The sequence below is a fragment of the Pygocentrus nattereri genome, chromosome 8 (genome assembly GCF_015220715.1).
Source record: "Pygocentrus nattereri isolate fPygNat1 chromosome 8, fPygNat1.pri, whole genome shotgun sequence".
NCBI classification, from domain to species: Eukaryota; Metazoa; Chordata; class Actinopteri; order Characiformes; family Serrasalmidae; genus Pygocentrus; species Pygocentrus nattereri.
Genome location: NC_051218.1, coordinates 8,498,840 through 8,510,718, shown reverse-complemented (window position 1 = coordinate 8,510,718; position 11,879 = coordinate 8,498,840). Strand labels below are relative to the sequence as shown.

At 39.6% G+C, this 11,879-nt stretch overlaps 1 protein-coding gene across 1 annotated transcript; it reads right to left on the bottom strand.

Annotated features, from left to right (window-relative positions):
* Window positions 1-414: 414 nt before the first annotated feature.
* On the bottom strand, window positions 415-4,969 carry LOC108439347 (carboxypeptidase A1-like). Its single transcript, XM_017717712.1, has 11 exons — window positions 4,850-4,969; window positions 4,535-4,616; window positions 4,303-4,437; window positions 4,042-4,143; window positions 2,573-2,674; window positions 2,316-2,414; window positions 2,091-2,201; window positions 1,888-1,978; window positions 1,607-1,806; window positions 1,412-1,496; window positions 415-633 (listed from the first exon to the last, which is right to left on the bottom strand). The coding sequence occupies exons 1-11, from the start codon at window positions 4,912-4,914 to the stop codon at window positions 440-442; spliced, it is 1,266 nt and encodes a 421-aa protein (XP_017573201.1). The 5' UTR covers window positions 4,915-4,969; the 3' UTR covers window positions 415-439.
* Window positions 4,970-11,879: the final 6,910 nt, after the last annotated feature.

The following is an 11,879-nucleotide window of genomic DNA, read 5'->3' as shown; positions in this document are numbered from 1 at the left end:
ACCTGTCCAATTGGCCTGACTGCATGTCTTTGGACTGTGGGAGGAAACCAGAGAACCTGGAGGAAACCCACGCAGACACTGGGAGAACATGCAAACTCCACACAGAGAGGACCCTGGTCGCCCGGCCGGGGAATCGAACCCAGGCCCTCCTTGCTGTGAGGCGACAGCACTACCCACCACGCCACCGTGCCGCCCAAAAGTGTAGTAATGTTTAAGTGTAATTCAAGTGCAAGACATGCTGGACAAGGTCAGTAAAGTTGTAAAACCACTGATCATAAAAAGACGGACAAAATAATGTCCATAGTTAATGTCCTCTTGTTAGAAACGACAGAGAATATTGTTGTGCTTTCTTTGCTTATTTATTCATTCATTCATTCGTTCATTTATTCATTCATTTGAAGATTAGTCAGAAGCATCATCGTTTAACCCATCTCTTAGTTCAGTAGGGGTTGTTCTTGGTGTGCTCCATGATGACCATGAGGGCCAGCCACGTCTCTTCAGCAGTCGGGATGATCTGATCAGCAGGCAGGAGGAAACCATAGAGACTGGACTGCAAAGGTCTCAGCTCAAAGGTGTAGGAGTACTTGATGCCCTGGTCATATGTCCAGTCAATGGAGCCACCACTAGCTTGGTCTGAGTGATATAATTGAGAATATGATTAGAGGGAGAATTTTGGTATTAGTAGAACAGGATCAGCCTTGATATTTTGGCATTGGAAAGTTGATTCTAGAATAACTTATAGGGACCTGCAGCTGTTACTCAAATAAGATAAGCCCTAAAAACAATAAATAGGGTGCATCAAACGCTTCCAAGATATACACTGAGAATGTTCATATTTGCACTCTGTAGGTGTACAGAGTGAAAACTTCCATGTGCAGTCTGTAAAGCAGGCCTGGACCTCAGATCAACCAGATCCATTTCCATTAAGTACCATTGAGTTTTCTGTGTTTTTTCAGGAGGTATTAAGCTGTATTGAACTGATTGACATTTAAAGTGGCATTTGTGTTATTCAGTATGCAGGAATAGATCCTTTAGTATCACCGTTCACTGTTTTTATATTATGCTATACAAACTGTACATGTTTTCATTTACCAAATGCAAATACATCGTTTAACCATTGGGAATCCCTACCAGTCCTGACTGTTAGCCTAGCCACTGAGCTATAGGCTAACAAAACAATCAAGCTAGCATTAGTGTAATTCTTACCTCAGGCTTTGAAAAAAAACTTGTAAAGAAATCAGCAATTCTATCTTTATTCAGCAGAAAATGGGTACCAGTAACATTTTTACCAGAGAAACCAAAGACAAACCGAGGTAAGGCATTTAGAGAACCAGGTAGCTACTTTATTAACTTTTAGCTTGTTCTTCAACTTGGGAGTAGATGGATTAATCTCTAGCTTTGTTCTACTTACAAATGACTTCAATGATGCTGCCATATGTGTACCTCGTGCCATTCAGACTCTTCAAGGCAGCAATGGCCTGTCCTGCAAGTTTATGCTGCAAAAACATGAAAGGAACGTTTCTCATGGTACATAAAGCACTGAAATACCTGAGCTACTAAGTGTCGTGTGTAGATAGAAAAGGAAGTTCTATATTTCAGGTCTCACCAGTTCTGCCTGGTCCTTGCAAGGAGTCCTGGTATAGCCGTAGGGGTAGAGCAAAAACTGAGAGTAGCTGTGGATGGACACAAAGGCTTTGAGTTTGCCATGAGACTTAACAAAGTCCACAATGGCCTTTACCTCAGACTCTGAATGAGCAGAAGGTCCATGGTAATCTTCATCACATGGGTTGTTACTGGAACCAGGGCCTGGAGATCAAAGTGATCTTTAGCCTGATGTATTATTGTACATGAACTACAGAAAGGTCAGTATAACTTTGTATACTGTACCTCCAAAGTTAGAATCCCAGTTCCTGTTGGGGTCAACTCCAGTGCAAGGTGATCCAGAATTGGGCTTCCTTGTCTTGCGCCACATGCGATCCTGAACACATGACAGATTAAAAGAACCATCATTTTGATTACTGTGATGGACTGTAACCGTGTAACAGATCTTATATGTGGGTTATTGTTTTTCTGAACATGTGAGGGCTCACAGAGGTGTGGGTGAACTGGAATCCATCAGGGTTGGTGACGATCTCCAAGAAAATGTCAAACTTATTAAGGATGGCAGTAAGAGCAGGATCACGGTTATAGGAAGCCGCAATCTGCACAATGAGACAGACATGCGTTAAAGCTAAATGACACACATGGGTTTCACCTCAGGATCGTATTAATATGAGTTAGTACTGTTAGTGAAGGAGGAAATTAATAAACCGAACCATCTTGGCAAACCGGGTTCCACAGGCCTGGGTAACCCATTCTCTGGAGTGGATGCCAGTGTCGATCCAGATACCAGGGCGGTTAGAACCAGTGCTAAACTGTGTGAGAGAGCAAACAAACCATAACTTAGAAGAAATGGATAAATGTATTATAAACAAAAGTAGTTCCTTTTTGTACACCCCATTCTTTACTGCGTTGTCTAAAATTGTTTACTTTAATGAAATATTAAAAACATTAATTAACAATAGTTACTTACCTTAAGAACATTCAACGGACGGCGCTCGTAGCTTTCACCAATCACAATTTTGCTAACTAACTGAGGGTTCTCCTTCACCAGCATGTCAATGAAGCTATTAATCTGAAAGTCAGAGCTACATGGTTAGAACTGCAAATCTGATAGTCAGTCAGAGGTCAAACATCAGTGAACATGATTTCATGGATCAGTATGCCTTTTCTGTTCCTGCAACACTTCTTTTGACCAATCACTGCCATCTGATCATGTCATCAGTGTGTGCTAGGTAATCCTCTTAATAATCCTCTTAACCTCTTAAATTTAAGCAAATTTATTCACTAAATCTATCCAAGATCAAAAGGAAGATCAACATTAGTAAACTGTTCAACATCAACATCAAAATGATGACTTTGGGTCAAAATGTGCAGCACTATAGATGATTGTCTTGGATCAAGATTGGTAATGAGTAAATCCCTTTGGGATCAACAACCAAGGATCTAGTTGATGGTCTTGAAACAACATTAGTAAGTCTATTCAGGATCAACATGAAGATGATGGTTCTGAATGTACAACAGTATGCTTACCCAGGACGAACAAGAAGATAACGTGGATCAAAATCAATTTATCCTGGATCAATATGAAGATGATGGTCCTAAGTCAATATCAGAAAATCTCTCCAAAGTCAATATCATGATAGTTCTAGGTCAAAATTTGCAGAGCACTTAAGGACGAGGAACGACTCTGATGATCCTTAACACTGATACTGCTAAGACTATTCATAGTCCTCATTTAAATGAATCATGAACGAAAGCTTAAATGTTTTTAGGAAATAAAAAGAGCTGCCTAGAAGTCCTTTAAGTGGCTATGGTAATGTTAGTTACACACACAAAATATTAATGATGAATTGCAAATAGCTCCATACTCCCTACATAGCGCACCATGTGAGTTATGGAACATCTTATGTTATCTAATTCTTATGGGCTTCTACACAGAAATAACATGCTCTACATCCATCAGGGAATTAGGCATTCATGGCTGAATCCCAAACGGCTCTTTGTTAGACATTATTATGCGCTGCTGATGCAGTGCACTACACAGGGAGTAGGGGGCCATTGAGTCTGACATGACTGACTTCTGATAAAGACAATCAGTGTTTTCCTTTTTTCAACAAACACTTCTGCTAATGAATTCTGTGATGAATTGTTGAGCTGCTCACACTGATGACATCAGATGGTCATGATTAGTTAAAAGAAAGCTTGTTCCAGGAGCAGTTAGGCAGATCTTGAGGTCTGATCTGATCACAGTCATCATCTACAAGTCGTGTAAGCCTCACCTCATGAGTAGAACTATGCATTTATGACTGTGATCACGTTAAATTGTCATCACATGACTTTGAAATTGCTCGAAATGATTAAACTGATGGAGACAAATATGGGCTATAAACACACCCACATGTAACCAAAGCCAGGACATTAAAGTAGAATAGTTCTGACCTCATCCAGGGTGTGGTAGTTGGCGTAGTCAAAGTCATCAGTGGATCTGGGCTGATGAGCACGAGAGCGCATCATCTCCTGCTGTTCCTTATCCACAAGGACCTGGAATCATAAACATTATCATTTTTTTCGAAGGTTGACAAGCGACTCCGATTTTATAACTGAATTTTTGAATTTGAGCACATAAAATTTTAACAATTTTTCAAATAATTACCAGAAACAACAACAACAACAACAACAATAATAATAATAACTGCCAACCTGAAGATCCTGAATCATGATTTTATAATGGATCTTGTTGTTCTTCAGGAAGCTCTTGACCCTGTGAAGACTGGTTGAGGGAACACGAACATCAACAGGCAGAGACTCATGAACGGGCTCCCTCCAGAAGTCCAGCTGCACACAGATGGACAGACACATGCAGCACATTGATATTTTATATGCAAATGCTAATGATACATAAACTACCTACAACATTCATGAAGAATTTTACCTCAAGATGTTCATGATCAGTCAGATTCTTTAGCAGAGAGATCTGCACATCATTGGCTGCTGTGATCTGCAGGACCTGGTGTCTGTAAATGTCAAGTTCAGCAATATATGACTTTGATTACATTGTTTTATTCTATGTTACTAAGACTTCATTCTTAGTAATGTTTGACCATTTTTATTAATCCATTAATTGGATTAATACATTTTTGACATTCAAATTCTATAAACCAAAAAAAAGACTGTGTTCCAACAGTGATGATATACAATATCTTATTAAAGTGAAAATTTCTGAGATAAGCATATTTTGAACACATACCCTTCAAAAGTCTTCCTGCCCAAGACGGCCGAAATCAGAGATGCCAAAACCAACAGCTTTCTCATTTTGCCTCCTGTAGCAGAGCTGCTCTGTGGCTTTGGTCTATATACTGTTTCTACACTGATGGGACGGTTTGAGGTGTTGCACAGAACTGACAACAGAACAGTTCCTACTTTTCTTCAAGAAAAAACAGACTAACAAACACAGTTACACTATAACAGTCCTAACAAGTAAAACGAGTGAAAATACTGAAACATTAGTGTGTCTTTCCTTTTTGCAGATTAGTATTTAATACTTTGTTGAGGTCAACATTTTGTTGCATGTCTTTTCTTTTGGATGACTTTAAATCTTCTAGGAATGGAGTGAATGAGGTTGGACATCTGACGCTCAGTCAGGCTAGTTGGACATTGTTTTGGATGGTCAGTCTCCATGACTTAAGTATGTTTTATTTTTGATTTTGAAGTTTTTGGCATATCTTTAATTTTTCTGATGCACTGCAGGAGATGGAGGGGCTATTCCAGTGGTCAGACTTGTGCCATCAGCCTCCACCTGACCAGACCAAGCACCTGAACCTTTTTGTGAACTCGTGTTATTGTTGTATGAGTTTGCGTAAATACCTGTAAAGCTCTGTGAGTGCCCTATGTTTTTTTGTATATTGTTTTCTCCTGGTTTGGGACAGGAAGGTAGTCTTATAATTGTAAGTTTGTTTTGAGTTAGATTAGTTTAGTTATCTTTTGTTTCTAGTTTGTTTTGGCCTTCTGAACTTTCTTTTTGTGTAAGCTCTGCATTTGACCCGTTTAAAACTAGACTTACCAGCTTTTATAAGATGTTGCCTTTAACTTGTTCAAGTTAAAAGAAATAAAATGTTGATAATTGGTCAATTATTTGTAGTTGGTAGTGTCTGGTCTGGCAGTTGGATAGCGCTGGCTTGATTTTTTTTATTTATGTACAGCCTTAAGTGTTCCCGTAGACATAGGAGGCCATAACACAATATACACCTAACACTGCCTTGAGGACCATTTAACCATTCGTTATTAAAAAATAAACATTTTAAATCTTTTTAACAGGCTTATATATAAACCTTTTAGTTTGGCAACAGTATGTAAACTTTTATCTAAAAAAATAATAAGTGCTACTTTAGGCAGTTTTTGAGTCAATCCTTAAAATTATTTTTTAAAAATAAGTATTTTTTTATATTCTCCTGTTGAACTTGTGTGACAGTTAAGATATGGGAGTGTGTTCAGAAGATGATTGCCGATAGGTTGGTTTCATGGAGTCCTGAGTCATGTGAATGAATGAGGGGTTCTGGGAATTGTAGTTTGACGTGGCCACACACCCAACCTTAGGCATCAGAGGAACCGCATCTGGACATCTTAAGCCGGTACCCAGCTCCTTTCCTGGGGTCCGTATCCTTCTCAGTCTATGAGGTATTGCAGGGTTCCAACCATGTCGCTGGGAGTCAAGCACCTGACAGACGGCAGAGATCGGTTTGCCCTCTATCTCCAGTGGCTTTGGTGGCTCTTTTCTGGCAACACCTCATGCAAGAGCTCAGGGACCACTGACTTAAAGAGGGAAACATGAAATAAGGGTAAAATGCAGAACTAGGCAGGCAAATTGAGTCTGTAAGTAACAACATTGATTCTTTTGGCTACTTAAAATGAACCCATGTACTTGGGCTGCAAAAGAAGACTACCGTCCCCTAACCTGAGGTCCCGTGTAGACAACCAAACCTGGTCTCCAGGCTGTCAGGAGGGACTCCCCATAACACTTTTCTGCCTGCTCCTTGGCATGCCGGAGAGCCACCTGGATATTACAAGTCTGTTCCCAGACCTGCGTTTCATTCAGTCATCCACAGCTGGGATGTCAGAGGGCACAGCAGTCCAAGGTGCTAGTAGGTGCTGATATCCTAACACACACTGAAAAGGAGTGAGTTGAGTAGCAAAGATTATTAATGAAGTTTAAGCACCCTCAGCCCAAATGAGGTATCTAGACCAGTCACTAGGGTTGCTGATACAAAATGCTCTGAGGAATTTACCCAACACTTGGTTTACCCTTTCACATTATCCATTCGATTGTAGATGGTACCCAGAGGTCAAACTGACTTTTATACCTTGATGTTCACAGAAACCGGACCAAACTTGAGAAATTAACTGGGAATGTTGGTCTGACACAATATCCTCAGGGATTCCAAAATTGAAAAATATGTGAGTCCATATGGCCATAGCAGTGTCAAAGCAGAAGCTAATCATTTGAATGGAATAAACTTAACAAAACATGAGAAACAATCAGTAATGGTGAGAATTCCGAAAGCAGTAAGTTAGAGACAAAGTCTATTGCAATGTGGGACCCGAGCTGTTCAGACACTGGGAGCAGCATTAGCTTGTTGGAAGGTAGAGCTTTAGGGGTTTTGCTTTGAGCACATACTGAACATGAGGACATGAACTGGTAAACGTCCTGTCTTAACGTCTCCCACCAATAATGATTGGATGGCAACATTACAATGCAAACATTTTCTATTATCTATTCTATTACACATTTAGTAAAGCATAATCTGAAATTGTCTAATTAACTAAATTCGTTTTGATATTGCATTATTTATTACAGTCTATGCTTCATTTTATTTATACATCTACATTTAGTTAGTATCCCTTTGGTCTCAGCCTATATGACTCAAGTCAAGTCAAAGTCTATTTATGTAGCGCTTTTGACAACAGGTGTTGTTATAAAGCAGCTTCACGGAAATATCCGGGCCCAAGCCCCCATGAGAATGCCAAAGACAACAGTGGCCAGGAAAAACTCCCTAAGAGCAAGAGGAAGAATCCTTGAGAGGAACCAAGACTCAAAAGGGGAACCCATCCTCCTCTGGTCAACACTGGACATTAAACACACTCTATATCTTCTAAGCAGCTTCACCTTGCAAACAGTGTTAGTAGAAAATACTAAAATACAGCAACAGGGAAAAACAGGTGAAGCAATGGTTATAGTTAAATAGTTTAAGCCTGTGCAGCAGCAGCAGCAGCAGTATCATCAGAAATGTCAGTTCATGCAGATGAGGTTTGCACAATGTTGCACAGCGAGAAGTGAAGAGACCATGGTGGTCAAATTGGTCCAGATGGCTGGTGGGCAGTGGCAGAAGATAAAGCATCAGACCACACAGAATGGGCAGTTGTTCAACTCTGCAAAGAAAAGGAAAACACACAGAGAGTCAGTTTTGTAACGAGCGACTGTGAGCGATTAGTGTTAACAGAGTTCAGATCAGATCCTGGCAGGTCTACTTATTACAGCCTAACTAGAAGGGAGAAACCAGAAAGGTAACATAGACATGAGAAAGGTAACATAGACATCCGCTCCACCTTCAGCAAACTTGAGTGAATGCATGAGAGCATTGGGACGACAGCACCAACACTCCCAGTTTACCATAATACTTTATGTTCATGAACCCTCAGATACCACTCAGTTGTTGTTTACACTATAAATTTCAAACCTAAATAAGATACTCATATTTGTCTATCACAGGTAACAGAAGAAGTCTACTACTTATAAATAAAAGTTTTGTATATATTTCTTTTTGTTCATCAAGGTATAAACAATGTAAATGTTCCCTCAAAATGTACAGCAGTGGTTTGAAAGTCCAATTGGGCACCTTAACTATGTTTTTCCAGGTGAAAACTACATATTTGTACCTTTTCATAACCTAAAGTGTTAAAACAGAACAATAAAATAAAAAGCCTGGAGACGAGACGGGGTGTCTGAAGTAAATACAACTTACAAAATACTTTATTTTATACATTTTTATGGTACATTTATGTTCCCTGACTAAAGGTAAAGGTGTACCCCTGAGGGTACCACCCCAGTGACAAGAGTGACCCGGTGAACGTTTTGTACCTTTATTTCTGAGAGTGTACTTTGTCACAAAATGAGTAAGTTGGTCTTAAAAAATGTGTCCCAATGTTACAACCTTCCCCACTGCCTGTCTGGGTTTGAAACAGTACATGTGGTAGACTACAATAGTATGAGCATAGGCTCATATTTGGAGAATAATTAATTTAGGCACATTTGCCATTTTAAAGCCAGTTCATTTGCCAGTTGAAACAACAGTTTTCCTTACTGGAGTGAAGAAATGTGAGCAGCCTTACTGTTGATTCTTTGTTAAGTCTCTCTGCATTATAAATCCACTCTGTCCTCATCAATCATGATGCCACTTTCTTTTAGCATGTACATTTAATATAAGCATACATTTTGCATTTCAAGTTCAACTAGAGAAACTGGAGATTTATTAAGTAAAAATGAGCTGGTGCAGCTCAGCACTAGGAGAACAGCGGGAGCAGATGTGGGCACCATTATTCCTCTCGTTTTCACACAGAGTGGAGCATTTTGTGAACTTTTTTCCTGTTCGTTTTGCCATTGTCCATTTTTTTTATGATTTTCTGATATATTATAGTAGCTGGCTAAACCCAGTTAACCCCTATGTTCATTAGCTTTAATCACACTCTACTTTCAATTTCAGTGATCCAGTTTGCATCAATCACTGTTAACTATCAACATATTTTGAACATTTTTATACCATTATTGATATTTCAAGGTTGACTGAAGGTGTCTTGAAATAATTATAATCATATGTTTTGATAAAAGTCAATCTAATGATGTTATATGGTGCGGTGCAAGATCCCATGTTGAAGATATGAAGATATGCTGTTGAGGCAAAATGAGGATCTCAGAACCCACAGTTCGCTGGAACAATGAGGCAATCGTCTGCCATTTGACAAACCATGGTGGGCATTTATGCAACCCTGCAACTACTGTTCTTCAAAATTGCTCATGTTTGTCTCAAAGAACCAGCAGGAGCCCACTGCCTGATGCCCTTAAATAAACCCGATGAAAAGACTGGCAGTGCAGTCATGTTAGTTTTCAAGTTTGACAGAGCAACGCAAACAGCCAATCTTTGTGAGCCTGACCTGTAAAACCATCAGCTCCATCGCGCAGTGAGGAGGTTTCCGTTTCATAATCCACTGCAGTTTGTGAAAAACACCTCAACAGAGCACAATAAACATTCTACTGTGGAAGTGGACATGAAGGCAAGTGTGAAGCAATGTGTCTGCTGGTCCAGCAACCGATTATTTCAGTATACCTCTGTGGGTGCCTGTGTGCACTTTAACACTGTAAAATCCTCTGATCATGCAGTGCTCTACAACCTACCAGTCTGCCAGTTAGAAGAACATCTCAATAACAGTCTGATGAGGTTCTCACTGCAGTAAGACATCTGAAAAACAAATGCAGGCCCAGCTGGACTTGTTCACAGCAAAGCATTTGCTGAGAAGGTTCTCACAAGACAAATGTTCTCATATAAACTATTAACTATAAAGCAAAAGGGACAGTCATCGTCTAAGCCAACACATCATGTTCCCCATGAAAGTTTCCCAATTTCTTCTATTGTTGCATATTTGTCATACTTGAATATTTAGATCATCAAATTACTTTTAATATTAGACAGAGATAACCCAAGTAAACACAAAATGCTATTTTTAAATTATGATTTCACTCATTGAAGGAAAAATGCTGTTCGGCCCTACCTGGTCCTATGCTACAAAATCAACCAGTTAACCAAAGTCAGTTGACTATTGGGTTCAATTTCACTGGCTGCACCCAGACATGATAACTGCCAGATATGTTGAATCTAAGCATCACTTAAATAGAACCTGTCTGGCAATGTGAAGCTGGATAAAAGGTCTCAAAAAGCAACATATGATGCCATGTTCTAAAGAGATGCCAAGCAAAGCCATTGAGTTCTACCAGCCATTGCTGAGGCTCTGGGACTCCAGCAAACCACAGTGAGAGTCATAATCCACAAATGGAGAAACTTTGAACAGTGGTGAACGTTCCCATGAGTGGACGGTCTAACAAAAAGAGTGCATTGATGACTCATCCACCATATGAACATCAAAAGAACTGAATGCCTCACTTGCTTCAAGCTATGGACACTAATATTACTGCTAATGCTGTTACCGATCACTCCTTTTAGAGTTAAATCTGTGGTGAGTGAGAGAATGGTCAGATTCACAGCCCATCCCTTCTTCCTCTGTTTTTTCTCAGTGTTAGTCTTCTTCATCAGACATATGAGGAAAATGTATCTGTTGAAAAATCTATTTTTAGACAAAAAATTGAAATTACCTTTGGATCTGCATACACAAGCAGGCTGAATTTAAATGGACCCACTTTGCTAATTTCCTAATTTTGGGGTCTACTAGAATACATTTACATGCTCAGTGTTCCAGAAACACATTTTTCTCATACTGTAAATCTCTACCCAACCTCTGCACCCTCTGGGGCAGTCGTGGGCTAGAGGTTACACTATCCAACCACTATTTATTTGTTTGTCCTCCGATAGACCTTTTTTCCTCTGCTGGCCTGACTGGATTATATGATCTTGTTTTGTTTTTGTTTGTTTGTTTGTTTGTTTGTTCATCTAGACACAGCAGAAAAGTGCAAAGCCTTGAAAAACATAAGCCAGCTGTGCAGGATCATTATACAAAGCATCGCTGAAGAGCCCGTGTCTTAATATATTAAAAAAACAAAGTATGAAGTTGGACATTTAAACAAAATCTGTTTATTATGTTATTTTACGTGGTGAAACAATATGGGTTTTTATAGGCTATTACTACTCAAATACATTCATTTATTATTGTTTGTGTTTTCCAGATACCTGGAGACAGTGGCGGCTGGTGCTAAAAAAATTGAGGAGGCACAAACAAACCGACAAATTAAAAACAAATAAAACAAATCTTAAAAATAGCACTATTTGATTATTTTCCATAAACAGCTGGAGCAGGCCCACAGCACCACAGCAGGCTTTGAACTCTTCCTTGCTGTAGATGAGACCGAGCTCGGTCTTCAGCTTACCTTGACTGAGCACTGGATAGGCTTTTAAGGTGTTGCTCAGTGCATCTTCAGGAAATGCCGTTGTACTGTTCAAACCTGTCCCCCTGCAGGAATGTGGCACTAACAAGGTGGTTTGTGAAGGAAAAGCGCTCCC